This window comes from Lampetra fluviatilis, chromosome 8 (genome assembly GCF_964198595.1).
Source record: "Lampetra fluviatilis chromosome 8, kcLamFluv1.1, whole genome shotgun sequence".
Lineage (NCBI taxonomy): Eukaryota > Metazoa > Chordata > Hyperoartia > Petromyzontiformes > Petromyzontidae > Lampetra > Lampetra fluviatilis.
In genome coordinates, this window is record NC_136282.1 from 8,596,371 (window position 1) to 8,612,684 (window position 16,314).

General features: G+C 45.4%; 1 protein-coding gene across 1 annotated transcript in view; it reads right to left on the bottom strand.

The window, feature by feature from the left end:
- Window positions 1–8,166, bottom strand: part of LOC144933832 (mucin-5B-like) — a 59,244-nt gene extending 51,078 nt beyond the window's left edge. The window contains exons 1-2 of the mRNA XM_078859031.1: window positions 8,031–8,166; window positions 5,495–5,530 (exon numbers count right to left, since the gene is read on the bottom strand). Of these exons, the coding sequence (XP_078715157.1) occupies window positions 5,495–5,530; window positions 8,031–8,094 (100 nt within the window). The 5' untranslated portion in view covers window positions 8,095–8,166. The remainder of the gene's footprint in view (window positions 1–5,494; window positions 5,531–8,030) is intronic.
- Window positions 8,167–16,314: the final 8,148 nt, after the last annotated feature.

The following is a 16,314-nucleotide window of genomic DNA, read 5'->3' on the forward strand; positions in this document are numbered from 1 at the left end:
GGCGTACGAGTTTAGAGGAGGTCGCGAGTGGTACCTGGGGACAGTGCAGCCATGCCCTGTCCCCCGGCTTCCACTGCAGCACGTGCGCGCGAGCCAGTCTGAGGCGCTCGTTCGCCTTCTGACGCCTGTCAGAATTTAGCCTCGCCGCATCCCGCGCCTCAGTCAGTTTGTCAAGGTTAAATTTAACGTGATCGTCCAATTTAGATTTGCCCAGCGGCACGTGGATCTGCAACTGTGCCCGAACAGGTGGGTCGGGTTCGCGGCCATACATAAGAAAGAAAGGTGAAAACCCCGTCGCAGCATGGGGAGCCAATCTGTATGCCGCTAGAACCCCTTGAATTTGTAAGTCCCAATCAGCCTGTGAGTCCGAAACTTGCTGCGACAACATAGACGTGATGGTGCGATGCAGACGCTCGACCATCCCGTCCGTTTGCGGGTGATAGGGGGAGGTTCGAATTTTTTTCGTTCCCAGGAGATCACAGACTTGTTTTAGGAGTTTCCCCGAAAAATTTCTACCCTGGTCGGTCAACAACCGCTCCGGGGCACCTTTGTCCATGACATAACCTTGGACAAAGGCGTCGACGATGGCTGCTGCCGACTGATTCGCCAGGGGCCAGGCCATAGGCCAGCGCGTAAAATATTCGACCCCAGTAAGCAAATATTTATTTCCCCTGGAGGTGGCGGGGAATGGCCCCAGAATATCCAGTGCGACCAGTTCATTTATTCTGGAGACCTGGATGGATTGTAAGGGCGGGTTCGACTCCCGTGCCGGTGGTTTGCGCTGCGCACACTGAGGGCATGCCGCCAACAGATCAGCAACATCCCTTGTCATACCCGGCCAAAAAAAATTCAGCTGAAGCAAGGCGAGTGTTTTCTGGGTACCTAGGTGGAGGAGGCGCTCATGAGCAGCCCACACCACCTTACCTCGTAGGCCAGAAGGGACCACCAGCCGGTGACGCTGGGATTTCCCGTCCCAATGCATAAGCAAGCCCGCATGGGTTTCCCATGCGTCGGCATGACCCGTCACACGCCCCCTCTCCCCGGCGCGACGACGCAACGCGAGGAGGGAGGCATCCTCCAACTGGAGGCGCCCCCATTCATCAACGGGCAATCCAAGCAGGGAATCTCTCCCCTGTTCGGCGATATCAATGGGGACTACCGTTTCATCGTCGGCGGCCGCCGCCAGGACCGGAACCATCACGTCCCCCACTGGCTTGCAACGCCCCGACCCCAGGAGACATGCGCATTCGGAGGCGGTTGGCATCCGTGACAGAGCGTCAGCGTTGGTGTGGCGAACGCCCTTACGATAAGTGGTTTCAAAACTGAAATCCTGGAGGACCTCCAGCCATCGGGACAATTGTCCCGATGGCTGTTGAACCTTCAGGGCGTACTGCAGTGCCGCATGATCTGTGCGGACGGTGAAATGCCGACCGTACAGATATGGGCGATACTGTTGGATGAAATAGACAATTGCCAACAGTTCCCTACGGGTGACACAATATCTTTGCTCCGTTGGAGACAACACCCGACTGCCGTACGCGACCACCCGTTCCACGCCGTCAACCACCTGGGAAAGCACGCCTCCAATACCCGTGTTGCTCGCGTCGGTGTCGAGCAAAAACGGCCTCGAAAAATCTGGGTAAATCAAGGGAGGAGCCTTCACCAGCGCGTCCCGAAGGGAGCAGAAAGCAGCTTCCTCATCCTGACCCCAGTGGAACCGAACCCCTTTAGATGTTAACGCGTGTAGGGGTTTGGCAATTGTTGCAAAATTAGCGACGAAGCGTCGGTAATATGATGCGAAGCCAATAAAACTCCTGACCTCTCCCACCGAGGTGGGAGTCGGCCAGGAGCTGACACACTGCGTTTTGGCGGGATCGGTAGCAATACCCGAGCGCCCTACGATGTGCCCCAAATAACGCACCGACTCGCGTAACAAATGGCATTTTTGGGGCTTAAATTTCAAATTAGCAGCCCGCATCTTTAGGAAAACCGCCCGCAACCTCTGGAGATGTTCATCAAAAGTTTTACCAAAGACAATAACGTCATCCAAATAAATCAGGCACGATTCCCATTGCAATCCAGCCAAAACCAATTCCATCAATCGCTGGAAAGTTGCCGGCGCTGAGTGTAAGCCCATCGGCAACCGGTTGAATTGGAACAGGCCGTGCGGTGTACGGAAAGCAGTTTTAGGCTTAGAATCATCGTCCAGAGGAAGCTGCCAGAATCCCGAAAGTAAATCTAGTGTGGAGAAGAATCGCGCTCCCGCCAAAGCGTCCAGCGATTCGTCCATCCGTGGGAGCGGGTATGCGTCGGCAACCGAAATTTTATTAAGGCGCCGAAAATCCACGCAAAACCGCAACGAGCCGTCCTGCTTTTTAACCAGGACGATCGGCGCTCCCCACGGGCTGGTGGAGGGAGAAATGATGTCGGCGGCTAACATGTCATCAACAGCCGATTTGACATGGTCCTTTTCGGCGGGACTTAACCGAAACGGATTTTGGCGAATTGGCGCGCTGTCACCCGTGTCAATATGGTGACGCAGCAGGTGAGTGCAACCCAAATCATATTTATCACGACTGAAAACGTCGGAAAATTCCCTCAGTAGCGTTCTAAGCTGTTGGCGCTCTGAATTTGTCAGGTCCGTCGATCCCGCACAAAGCGCGTCGATCCACCCTTCATCGCTGTCCGAATGTGGGAGCATCCGGGAAGCAGTGCCAACGTGGTTCGCGACAGGTTCCTCGCAGGGCATTGGCGTCGCGTGAGCGAGCACCGTCCCTTGAGGAACCACCACCGTCTGCGATCCCACATTTAGGACCGCGATGAAAGGGTCCCCGTCCCCTCTTACGACGGTCTGGGCCGGAATCAAATGAGGCCCATTAACCCCGGCCCTAGACGGTCCCAGCAAAACACCCTGATCCCCTATGCCCTTAGCGAAGGGCTTACGAAGTTTCAGAGGCACTAGCATTTGAGCTCCCGGCGGCACACGAACAGTTTCAACGACGAACGCCGGTACCGTCGCGAACGCCGACCGAGCCGCCGCAGGGGATGGCAGGAACGCCATGCGCCGCCCCGATGGAAGCTCAATGCATCCTTGGTCGATCAAAATACGAATGGGCATTTTACCTAAGAAATCCGTCCCCAGCAGGCACGGAACCGCCAGCGAGGAGGAAACGAAAATCGGCCCCGACAATTTGATGTCCCCAATAGAAATTTGCGCTCGAATCTGTCCCATGATGCCGAGAGAGCCCCCGTTAGCGGCATAGAATGGGACGTTAACCGGCAGTAAAGGCCGGCTTTGTACGGGCAGAATATTGTAAATTAATTCCGAAATGATTGTCGCCGATGCCCCCGTATCGACCAAGATGCGTACTTCTACCCCGTCAATGTGTCCGACTACGGCCGACGACCCTGACGACGCGGCTACCACGCGATGGGCCAACACGGACCACTGTTTGGGCTCGATTTGAGTCCCCGCAGTGATCCGCGTTGGCCCCTCGCAACGCGACATCGGCCCCCCGTTTGTTGTGGTGCGAGAGCGTGCAACGGGTAGGTGCTTTGGCCAAACATGTGTGGTGCCGCGACTCGCCGGGTCATGTTGCTGGAGCTTGGGAGGAGGAGGCCCGGCGTCCCGTCGAGCCGTCGTCCCGCGCTGTCGAGGAGAGCGGCACCCCGAGGCGACGTGGCCCCGGACGCCGCAGTTGAAACACCGCGGGAGCCCCGGTGGAGACGACGGGCGGTTGAAACGGCTTGACCCGTCCCGGGCCGACCGTACTTCTTGCGCCTGTTGCCGTCGATGGTCGACGGCGAAGAGCTCCTCCGTCGGAAGGGTGGCTGCAGCCACCGCACGCCCTGCCGATGCCCTGCTGGCTTTCCGCCGCAGGGACAGAAGGTTGGCGTGAAGGAGGCGCGCCGCCTGAAGAGAGGTCATCTCGGCGTCCTCCTGTGCGACGACAGCGATGTCCAGGTCGTCTGCCAGGAGGAGTATTTTCTCCGTGACCATCGCGTCCACGCCATCGTCGTCCATACGGGGAAAAGCCGTCTTAGCCAGCGCTAGGAGGCTCGTCCTGTATGCCAGGGGCGACTCCTTCTCACCCCGCTTGCGCTCGTAGAACCGCTCTCTGCATTCCGCTGAAGGTCCATAGACCCCGGCCAGCAGCTGTAGTGCCTTCGGCAGAGTAGACCGCTTCTCTTTCGGCGCCGATGTGAGGGCGGCGAGCGCGTCTGCGTCGAGGAGCGCCGGCAGCGCGCAGAGGGCTTCATCGTCGGACCACCTTGCCATTTCTTGGTGGGCGATGAAGCGTCGCTGGAAGCCGCCCCAGTCGCCCTCTGCACCAACAAATTCTTTCAGCGGAGGCAGCCGTTGTTGTAGCGCAGCGTTCGCCTTGGACGTCTGTAGGCTGCTATCCCCGGGACTCGGCTGTGCGTCGGCGCGAATGGCAGATGGAATCGCCTGTCGCGGATGTGATGACGCTCCCTCCGCTGGAGATGACGCAGCTGTCCCAGCGAGAGCGGTGTCGGACCCAAGGTTGAGCCCGGCCACGCCCTCCGCAGCTGCCGTGACGATGGCGGGAAATTCAAAGTTTGAGTTTTCAGAAATGGCGGGAAGGCGCTCAGGTTGACGACTCCCCTCGCCCCGTGGTGGACCACCAGCCCCCAGCCGCGTGATGTTTTCCAGCGTGGCGGCAGCGGCGTACAGTAGCTCCGCCAGTCTCTCGTGAGCCAGCCGTAGCGCGTCTGGCTGCGGCCCCTCTTCATGCCGATGCCCCGGTAGGAACGCGTCGGCCCCCGGCTGCGCCATGTCTTGGTGAGCCGCCTCGGGCTCAACGACTTCAGCAGTGTCCTCCTCCGGTACTCTGGCTCGAGCTGTCTGACGTGTTTCCATGTCCGCAGTACTTCTGACACCAGATGAAGTACCGGTGAAGACGCTGGACACCCAGGTTGAGGCACACGTATATTTATTTCAGCTTATCGGTACAGGACAACACTAGAGGGGGTAGCGGCCCCCTCACCCGGATAACTGGGGATACCCCCTAGCTAATCTCACCTATCCCCAAGTCCTCCTCTAACGAGCTAGGGGAGGCTAACTGGCCCGACACTGGTGAGTCGGGCTACGGTCTCCGGAGTCCCAGGGTCTAACCCTGGTTCACGGAACCACGCCTCTGGCTCGCTCCTCTGCAGCCCTGACAAGGGCGGCGTCGAGGGGAGTCCAGGGCTCTAGCTAGAGGATCTTCACTCTTCCTCCTTCGTTCCCAGACTCCGCCCCGAGCTCTCTTTGTCCTCCCCCTTTATACCCCCCATCAGGATCACAACCCCCCAGGCTGCCTGATGCGGACGTCGCTGCGGGCACCCCCCCCGTGTACTCCCGTAACTCCGCCCACTGTGTTTGTTACCCATTGGATCGTATGCACTTACAGCCCTCCCGTAACAGCCCTACAATTTCATAAATTAGCATTACCAAGTGTTACATATACAAATACATCATTTGCTCACTTACGTTGTTGAGGAATAAGCTCTTCGGATGATATATCATCTAGAAAAACCAAAATAGCATTTATGGCCATGGTTTATAACATAATCAATACTTTGTCGACAACATTAAATGGGTATGTTATAAATGCAAATGAACAGTAGCAAGTAATGTTTTCTTAATTTTTGTTGCATGTTCTGCAAAATCAAATGTAATCATGAGGATAAACAATGGTGATGCAACTAACTTGAATAATTACAGACCCATTAGCTTCTTGTCACATAAATAAAAGTTTTCATTTCTGCTATTAATTGTTCCTAGCTGCAATTTCCATTCACATTCAAAGTGGAAACACGTGGATGAGGGAATAATCAATATGTTTTAATTTTAAGGAGAGCAAGCAGGATGGGTAGGGCAAGTCTCTTGGAGAGATGATGGTCACTGGTTAAGACTAAGGATGGAATGATAATTCTAGATTTGAAGTTTTCCTGACTGCAAGGATCCATACTCTTTGGTTTTTTTCTCGGTAAAGTCACGTAGGTGAAAGCAAAATGAAGCTTAAATGTAAGTAAAATAAGGAAATAAATAAGGTACCATATAGTGCAATGTGTGGTAACATATTCGCTTAACTGAACGGTGTTCTGCTAACTAATGTAAACATTGTCTTGTTTTTATATTTTGCGAGGGAGATTATTGGGTCAGGGTGGCTCAACAACAGGTGACTTGTGCTCCTCACCTCAACATGTTTCTTCCATATTCTTAGGTTTTTTTCGGTAAAGTCACGTAGGTAAAAAAATTAAATTAATAAAAGTAAAATAAAATAAAAAAAATTCGACTTTTATTAATTAATTTTTTTACCTACGTGACTTTACCGAAAAAACCTAAGAATATGAATCCTTGCAGTCACGAAAGCTTCAAATCTAGAATGTTTCTTCCATTCACAAAAATGCCCTCAAAAGCCCACAGTGCTGGTAATGTGGGTATCTGATGCCTGGGTGCGGTCTAAACCATGGTAACTTTTGTTTGTTTCGTCCCCCCATTAAAACGCAGTTTTATTGAGGTTTTATGCAACCTCAGGAGCAGATTGCAAATCTTGCGGTCGGTCGGGACCTCGAGTTAATACGGTCAGTCGCACAAATCGTTGCACAATTTGTTGCGACGGCAAAGCTAAAGGTTTCAACCATGAATTAAAGTATGCACTCCGTGTACACAAAGTTGACATTTGTTGTTTTCATGTTGTGATGGCTTTTCTCGTCATTTTCATATTTGAACCAAAGCTGAAATACGATTTAAAAAAAATAACCTGCATATATATATTTCAATGGCCAGATTGAGCTGGAGAGAACTTGTTCTTCCTGCTTAGACTGAACGCCCGATTAACCGTCAGTTATGCAGTGTGAGTGAGCCCTAATCCTGTCGAGGAATCTTCCTCATGTTTCTTGCAAATTCATTATTTAATATATTCTAAAAGCCCCTTTATAGGACAAGCATGGTCTATTTTTAAAAAAAGAAAGCACTTGACTGCCTTAAAAAAAAAGAATGTATTTCAGTTTTGCCTGCAACACTATGTTGTTAGGTACGTCTCAGATGAGTGAAGAGTCACAATGCTGAGCCCTGCTTGGAGAGGGATAAGTGAAACTGTTGAGCCATATCATCCATAACCTACTTTTGGCATTGCATTGTGTCAAGGTAAATCCTCAGACAAATATAACCTTTGTAGGTAAGCATCTTGGACATTATTAGAAAAAGTAGTATATGCAAAATATATTTTCAAAAGTCATTGCTGGAATATGTGATATTACTCATTTAAATGTATCAATGAAATGTGATAATTTTGTGATGTTAGTCATATTGATGTATAAGCCCGCATACTTAATATAATTATTTGTTTAAGGTATACTTTACATTTAACATTATGCAAATTTTATTACCAGGAATTATTTAACAATATCCAGAATAACAATAAAAATAGAAAAGGTACCGGTAAATACTGAAAAATAAAACTGATGGAAACCCAAAACTGTGTTAGTTTTTTATTTTTTCCATTGTTTTAATTATAAATGTATGTATGTACGTATGTATGTCAAGATATTAACAAAAATTCTCACATTCTCAATTAGTATAACAATCGCTTTTATATATACAAAACGTCATTGTTTGAAAAGATAAACTTTGATTTAAAAAATACTGACCGATATTATTCTACCTGCAGAAATTCTAAATTGTAGAGGTATTACACTGACAGTAATTGCTTTTTTTTCATTTGCATTCTAGCAGAAGTTGCATTTTGAAACTTTCTATCAATCGCTATAATCACAATTCAACAATTGCTAAACACCGATTCGGCTCTTTAATTTCCCCACAAATGCAAGTGAGCGGTGTTATATACATGAATATAGCAATTGCTAATGTCTGTATTGTTCGGCTGTGAAATCCCACAACTCAAACGGTTAACCGTTGTTACCATTAAAACAAGAAACTTAATCATAATTATGAGAAAGATGTTCACCATGTAAATATTGCAAAAATATGAATTCTCAGATTTGAGACATTTTCTGCCCACCTTCATTTGTGCTGGCAGCTTGGATGAATGAGAGACAGCAAACCAGCAAGTAGATTTGCTTCATCTTCTCCGCACCACCGAGGGACTTACTCAAGCCTCTGAGATCACACCCTCTGCCACAGCACTCTGGTGACGGCCGGTCACTGCAAGAGGGTGTTTGTGAGCCGCGAAGGAATCCCTTTTATATAGACAGACGGCACATTGTTTTTAAAAAGTTAGATCAGATTACGAACTTGTTGTGCAATTGACGTTAACACATAGCATAATTGGTGGGGGGTTTTCACCATTTGAATATACTAGCTCTGCATACTGATCTTTAGCTGTAGATTATAAAATTGCACTTAAAGGGATATATACATAAACTCATAGGGAAATTGAATTTTTTTTTATTCAAAGGAAAAGCTGAAATTGGGAACTTTTAACATCTCAACACAAGCTAACAGATTGACAGGGCTGCAGATATGCGTCGATGAATTTCTATGGCATTATGTCTCTATTGACATAGATTCTTTTACCCCCATCTAGGCTACAAGGGTTTATGTTTACTGAACTTTTTTTTTTAAATCCCCCTGTATGTAGTCACAATGAATGGACTTGCTAGCATTTTTGAGTTTTTTTGTGTATTCATTCAACAATTCTACGTAAAAAGAATGTGCCTTGCACAAGTTTTAGCCGATTTAAATCACGTAATGTTCTGCTACGGAGAACTTTACCATTAAATAAAGAGCACGTCATAACGTGTTTGTTGTAAACCATGGATATTTTTGTATATTTCTTTCATGATAGCACTGCACCAAACACTGTTACTCTATTTGTTTAAATACATTCTAATGGTTTTAGCGTAACATTCACATATTTAACGTAACCTTGAAGAAAAAATATATAAATAATGTGCATGAGAGATTCGTTGGAAAGCGTACTATCAAGCATGCAGTTTATATGCTACTCAGTTTAAAGTATTACACATACGGTAGATAACACACTTTTAAAGTTAAAGATAAATGTTTAATAAGTAACCTATATTAAACTTTTCATTTAGCCGTGATTTGAAAGTGGATGATGACGATGATTATGATGATGATATTTAATAGGCCATGCTGTCATATCAGCCTTTACGATTACAACAACAACAACGCATTTACATTTTATACAATTCTAATCTCTTTGAGATAGATGTAACAGAAGTAGAGAGTATTTCACTAAAGATGTGTGCACCGTGAGTCATTGAATATACTTCATATCAAGCACCATGAACATTAATTCATCTTGAAACTAAATCACGAGAATAACTACGTCCAAGTCTGCATTTATGAAGGCTGTTGAGAGTTAATAATAGGTGCAACACAAAAATGAACTGTAAGGAAAATCAAAACGTAATTGCAGGCAAAGTGCCATCAAAGAAAGTTTCTCATTGATTAGCTTCCCCTTTGGTTGGCGTCTCCTGTCAATGGGAATGCAGTACATGCAAGGGATGTTAAAACAAATATATGAATGCGTTCCCCACCTTGTCAATTGTATGAGATCCCTCTCAACCCCAACTCATCTGTTGGCTACTTCCAACAATTTCCTTTCGTCTGCCTCAACGCTCCTGGGTTCATTTTTTTACTCATAACCATCCGTGTAATATTCTACCCATAGGCTCTGCAATTAACGCCACGTATGACCTGTAACTTCGGGAATGATGTTTATTGTCAGAATGAGTTCGACAACCATTATATATACGGAGTGGTAGCTCTTGCAATCTCTCATTTACTTGATACAGCTGTCGTGGCTGTGACGGTTCCACCTGAAGACGGAAGCTTGTGTTGCCTCCGGAACGTCGTGATTTTTATTTTTTATTTTGTTTAACTTTTATTAATTTTAATGTTTTACCTACGTGACTTTACCGAAAAAACCTAAGAATAAGAAGGTAACGTGTTTTTCTTGTAGGTATGGCATTTGTATTATGGAACCCGAATATGTTGTGTTGATATAGTAACTGAGATATAGTATGCAATGCCCATGATGGCATTTTTACTCCAAAAATGTAAATCTAACACACGCACCCCGTCGTGCAACAAAAAAACAACTTGAAACATCGTGGCTCTTGTCCCGCAAAAAGTACTTGGGAAAGCACTCGTCACAGGGGATGTCTGGCATACTGCAAGTAATTAAATAATGCAAATTCTTCATCATCAATAATGCATCATGGTAAAGCCACTGCTGTATGAAGATCTCTGTAATATGCCACCATCTCTCATGATCCAGGGATGTAATAATCCAACAAGTGCCTGCACATTAGCTGATTTCATCGCTCCATCCCTTTGGTGAGCGGAATTTTGAGTGCATTATTTTCCTTGGCTTGCCACTGTTATAATTCTTGACCATTTAAGGTCGCACTCATACACACAAAGTGCTTGCCGCAAATGAACCACAATACCTTGCTGATCTAGTCAAGGAGCATAAAATCATCACGCAAACTCCGGTCATCCTCGCAGCCGCTTTTGGCTGGCCATCGAAGAAAGACGGTCACTGCATCGCGCACTTTCAGATGCAGTTCTGCAGCAGTCTGGAACGCTCTTCTTTACACTATTCGGAATCCATTGGAGCTATGCACTTTTAAATCTAAATTGAAAACTATTTATTTTAAACTGCTTTTTTAGTTTGATGTCCTTCCCCCACACCTCCAATTAACACGGTTGGCTACATACGGTGCAAAAGAAGTTGAACATACGTACATTTTCCATCATTCCTTCTCATAGCATATCCTGCCCATGCCCACTTTTCTTATCCTACGGATCTTCTAATCCACGTGATCCACTTTTTGTCTCGCAATGTAATTCCAAGCGTGCATTCGCCACGTTTCTTTGCACATTTTTAAGTTTTAAGTAATTTATCTTTGTTAAAGACCGTTTTATATGAACCATCCAACCATACATGATTATAAAAAAAAAATTCCATTTGGAATAAAATATCACCTGTCGCTAATTAATGCGTAAACACGTAATAACAATTGCTGTAATTAAATATTTATAATTTAATCACAATTAACAGGATAATATCACTTTAGCATATCCACTGTTTAGTTTAAGCCTAGTCATTGATCGTCAACATGAAGCAGAGGTGGAAGGCTGGATTTCACTGGGTGGCCCAACACTGGTGTCTGGTGCGAATGTAAAACTAAAATTGAGAGAGAGCACTTGCAGAGGGAGCACTGGGAGAGAGAGACCAATGCACGTCATCAAATGAAGCTTTGCAGGCTGGAAAGACAGCACGCCTGGATAACAGCAACATCTGGATCGCGAGACAGGCAACGGCTGCCTATACCGCTTGGGTAATAGTAATAATGTAATTTTGTGGTGATAATTGACATTTATATCTTAATTCATTGCTGGATTAATGCCCCCCCCTCCCCCCGCATTGTGTCAACTGTTGAGGTTGTTTGGCCATACTTCCACACGCTGGCCTCGACCAGGAAAGTAACTGAGACGTGCAGGTTCATCACCCGGTGATAACCCCACTCACTTCAACCCCCCTGGCCCACCCATCTCCTTTTCCATTGTGAAATAATTGCTTGATAAATACTTCCTCGTGCCATGTCCATCATGGGGCTTGTGTACAGAAGGTTCGTGAATGACGTCCCTGTGCAGTTGGAGGCAGTCGCCCTCCAGCAACAACGGAGGAGAGAGGAGCGACGCTCACAACAACAGCGCCGGGCGCCTAAAGCACAGCAAGTTGGCACAGTAGGGGGCACAGGTTGTGCAACAGCCAGTCGTCTCAGTCAATCAACCCCATGGTACCTGGGTCTCTCTCGTGACCTCCTGCCAGGGAGCGTTCGACACTTCACGTGTCCGTAAAGTGCACATAGCCTGGCACAAGCGCCGTGGTGATTTCACCGCCACTTGGTGGCGACTGGCGGCTGTTCTTGTGAAGCATGCTGTAGCACACTCGTTCATGCAGGTTGATAGGGTGGAGTTCAGGACCGGTTCAGATATCATTCCCCAATGACGTGAGCAGTGGCCAGGTATCAAACTAAGGTCGGCGGGTTCTAAGTGCAGTGTGTTAACCCACTGCGCATATATATCTGGACAAAAAATACGTTTTGCTGTGTATTTCATTTAAACAAACTCTGTTAAATGGCATTGAATGGACCAAGCTCCTTATTCAAGATGAGAACCGGATCTGTTGGAAACGTACTCTAGTTGTAATGCATTGTGTTGCAATAGAATGGTGTGCTGTTATTATTCTCGCTCATTTGTATAATTTCACAATCCAACAATTGCACCTATGTCTTTATTCATTAGAGTTAAATACATATGCAAAACTAGCGAGTCTGTTTTGCACCACAAGTGAACGACCCTTTGTTCGGTATGCCCTTGCGTGAGTCAGCTTAAGAATGCCATTCGGTATTGTTTAATCGAAAATACACCCTCACATTTTTTAAGATAACATTTGAGATGCCATGAGCCATGGAGGGCTACGCCTATGAACACATATATATATATTTTTTTTTAATGAAGCATCAGCAATTTTGGCTTTTCGTAGGCATTGCTTCACAATCAGATTACTTTGAACCACACACGTATCTGGAATGCAATGGGCAGTACAATCGTGCAAAACTGGTAAATGTGCATGAGTAGGCGTTTGCACCGTGGCTCAACACAATTGTATCCTGATGAACTCTTCCGGGGAATTATCTGACCCTACAGAGCAGGGATTTCAAATGCAAGCCTTACCTGACAGCTAATGATTTTAATATATTGTATCAGAGAATAATGCAATAGAATTACGTGAATATCGCAAGCTTAATAGTTGGTGAGTCCAATTCCAATAAAACTCTTGAGCTGAAGCTAAAACTTCCGTGAATCTCTTAACAAGAGTATCAAACACATCATTCATTTAGTGGACTACACATACAGTCACTTCGACACGACACCAAATTCACATTGGCAACATTGAGTCCCTTTAAAGTATATAATGCACAATGGTACTATTTTGCATAAACCTGAAACCTCGTCTTACCACTGCACGTCAATGCCCAATGTCTTCAGAATAATCGTTTCGAGTTATTCACAATGTGAACTTACTTAGCTGCCAAGACCCTCCCAGGAGAACATGCACACGGACAAAAGCCTTTGTTTTATTTTAGTAACCATGACCATACTTTGCTTGGTTCGTTTTATATTTGTTGGCAAAGTGTTTACTCTTTAACAACGTTGTTAAATTGACGACCGCCTCCCAACCCATGGCAACTTTTATATCGTCACGTCTCATGAGGCATGACACAGACACATGCATTTGTTTACCTCTCTAGGCATGCTTCCCCTAAGATTGCTTCGCTATGATTCATCATCATTATCATCGGCCATCATCTCTCCACTGTTGGATGAAGCCCCTCCTTTCAGCAGCCGCCGCCCATCACGGTCACGCGATGCAATAATCCACCGAGCTCCTGCAAACAGTGCAAGCTCGTCTCGGTTATTCTTTGCGTCTTTCGGCAAGGTCACGTAGATAGGTTCAAAGAAAATAAAACAAATATATATAGATATGTTAAAAGAAAATAACACAAAATAAAGAAATATTTATAAATATAAATACATTGTTACAAAATTATAAATACATATTTTTTTTATTTTCTTTGAACGTATCTGCGTGACTTTGCCGAAAGACCCAAAGAATAGAAATTCCTACAGTCACGAAAGCTTTAAGTCAACATTCATCTCAGTTAGTTTGTTGCTACGAGTAGTTACGATGCATCGAAGTTTCACTCGCTTTTTATATCCCTGTTGTGTTTGTTATCACACAGTAGTTCGCGATGCAATTGTACACGTGTACGCATTCTCGTAAATGTATGTGAATTGTGCGAGCGTGTTTCATATCATTGCTTATATCTCATAGGGTCACCTAAGGCTTTAGACATTTTAAGGGACTGAATTAAGAGATAGGTCTGGGTTTCTTCTTGAAACAAGCGTGGGGTGGGGCACCTCTGATCCAGCCATGTGAATTTTATATTGCTCTGGTGTGGTTGAGTTCATTAATTAGACGACCATTCTTGATTTACCACAAAGTGATAAGTTAAAGATCTGATCATGTAAATGCGGGAATTCCAATAGAAACAAACGCAAATAAAGGTGACAATGCATTCACATGAGAAGATTATAGCCATACTAAGGTGGAAAACAAGTCGACCATGGAAATGCAGTTATTTTGGTGGAGTGACATGAGGGTAAGTGTAAGAACACTTGAATGTAAATTGCAGGCTTGCAGTTTTATGTATATAAACAAAAGCTAAGTTGCAAGACTCGCACCGAAAAAAAGTGCATGTATGTGCAAATATAAACGTGAATGACTCAGAAACCATAAACATGTCAATGGGTATCCGTTGGCCCTATAAATCAGCAGCTTACATGTGACTTACCTTTGTGAAGTTTCTAAAGGGCACAGGGCGAGCAGAGCTTACGGTTGAGTTGTTCTCAATAACAAGTGAGTCAATATTGTGCTTTGCAATTACGTTCAACGTGAAGAAATATCCGCCCAACAAATATTTGCAAATTGTCACCTTTATATTAAAATAACTACAAGTGGAAATGTTTACCATAGCAAGCTGCAAGGGGTGTGAGCTAAAATAGTTTCCGCATCGTTGGGTGTTTTAGATTCCACACAGGCCAGGTGACTTCTCCACACCACAGAGAACACATGTATAGCCAGAGGAATGGAGTAAGTGCTGTTTGCAAGATCCTGTATGGATTAGCACTGCACCCCAAGGTGGTGCAGTGTCTCCAACACTACGCCCAACAGTCTTTGTTTCCCCATTGCTGATGTTTGTTTCACATGCCCCGCCAGACATTCGCATAATGCTCAGTCAACCTCGAGCAGGGGTCGGTGACCCTGTGGCTCTGGCGTTGCATGCGGCTCTTCAGGGACTGCTGCTGCCTCGTGACGTTACTTATTCAATGGCCACCATCTCGTATTAACATGCACTGCATCTTTTTAAATATCACTTTTTACCGAATTCCAAAGAATGGCTCTTTTTTACTTTGGTTGCTGATCCATGACCGAGAGGGTGCACAATGCCAGATTTGCATATCACTTGCTGCTGGTGTTATCGAGGACCGGAAATTTAACCAGCGTTGTAAGGATCACAGGACAATACTCTAACCACTGTGCATCACACTAGTACCACCACCACCACAAACAGTTGCATTACTTCCACCTACAAGGAGAGGATGGTCACATTGTATAATTATTGGTTGCTTGGACTTATATAAAGCATGTCTTAGAGAAATACTATCATTGCAATTGAAGTAGGGTAAAATAATAAAAATAAAACATAATAAAATAATTCTCACGACGTTTCGGTCACAACGCAAGCAGCCGTCCTCAGGTGAAGAACAGGTCTGTCTGAATGACTCTGTCTTCTCGACAGACCTGTTCTTCACCTGAGGACGGCTGCTTGCGTTGTGGGCGAAACGTCGTGAGAATTATTTTATTATGTTTTATTTTTATTATTTTATTATTTCCATTCTACGTGACTTTACCGAAAGAACCAAGAAGATGAATCCCTGCAGTCACGAAAGCTTTAAATCGAAATTTGAAGTAGGGTATTTACAGACGTGCTGCAATATAGTACACTTCTACATGCAGTGCACGTGGGAGCATGTGTCCTTTCCATGTTACTATACATTTTCTCGTAATTGCTGAAACCAGTTCAAGGCTGCCATGCTGAATGACAGACACCACAGGCTCGCCCAGTCGTGTTCGCTGATTAGAACACGGTGTTTCGAGCACTGGGGATTACTTAACTTCGAGCGTAGATTGAGCAGTGATTGCGAATTAATATTCCATTTATCATATAAATATTTTTTCACGTATCATTCGGGTTGCCATCTCTAAAATGAACTTTAAAAAATCCCTGGACATATGATAGTAATAATATCTCACAACACCAGTAGAGGGGCGAACTCCATATAAACACATCGTCTTGACTGGTCGATGTTTACGCATCTGACAAACTACCAGGATTTTTTTCATGTCCCTGGATGAATTATATATATATTTCCCAAGAAGGCTACCTCAAAAAATGCGATGATCGTGGAAAAAACCAGGACAGGTGGCAACCATAGTCAGAGTATAAATAGACATAACCATCCATAATACAGGTTTGTTTGGGTTAGATCGCGTAAATATATAAATGTGTCGTTAAACCCGCCACCGCCCTTATCTGTAAAGCAATATCACGAATCTGGATAATTACGTATTTCCTGGAAGTAAATGGTGGGGAAAAAGTGGGCTGTTTGAGACCCAT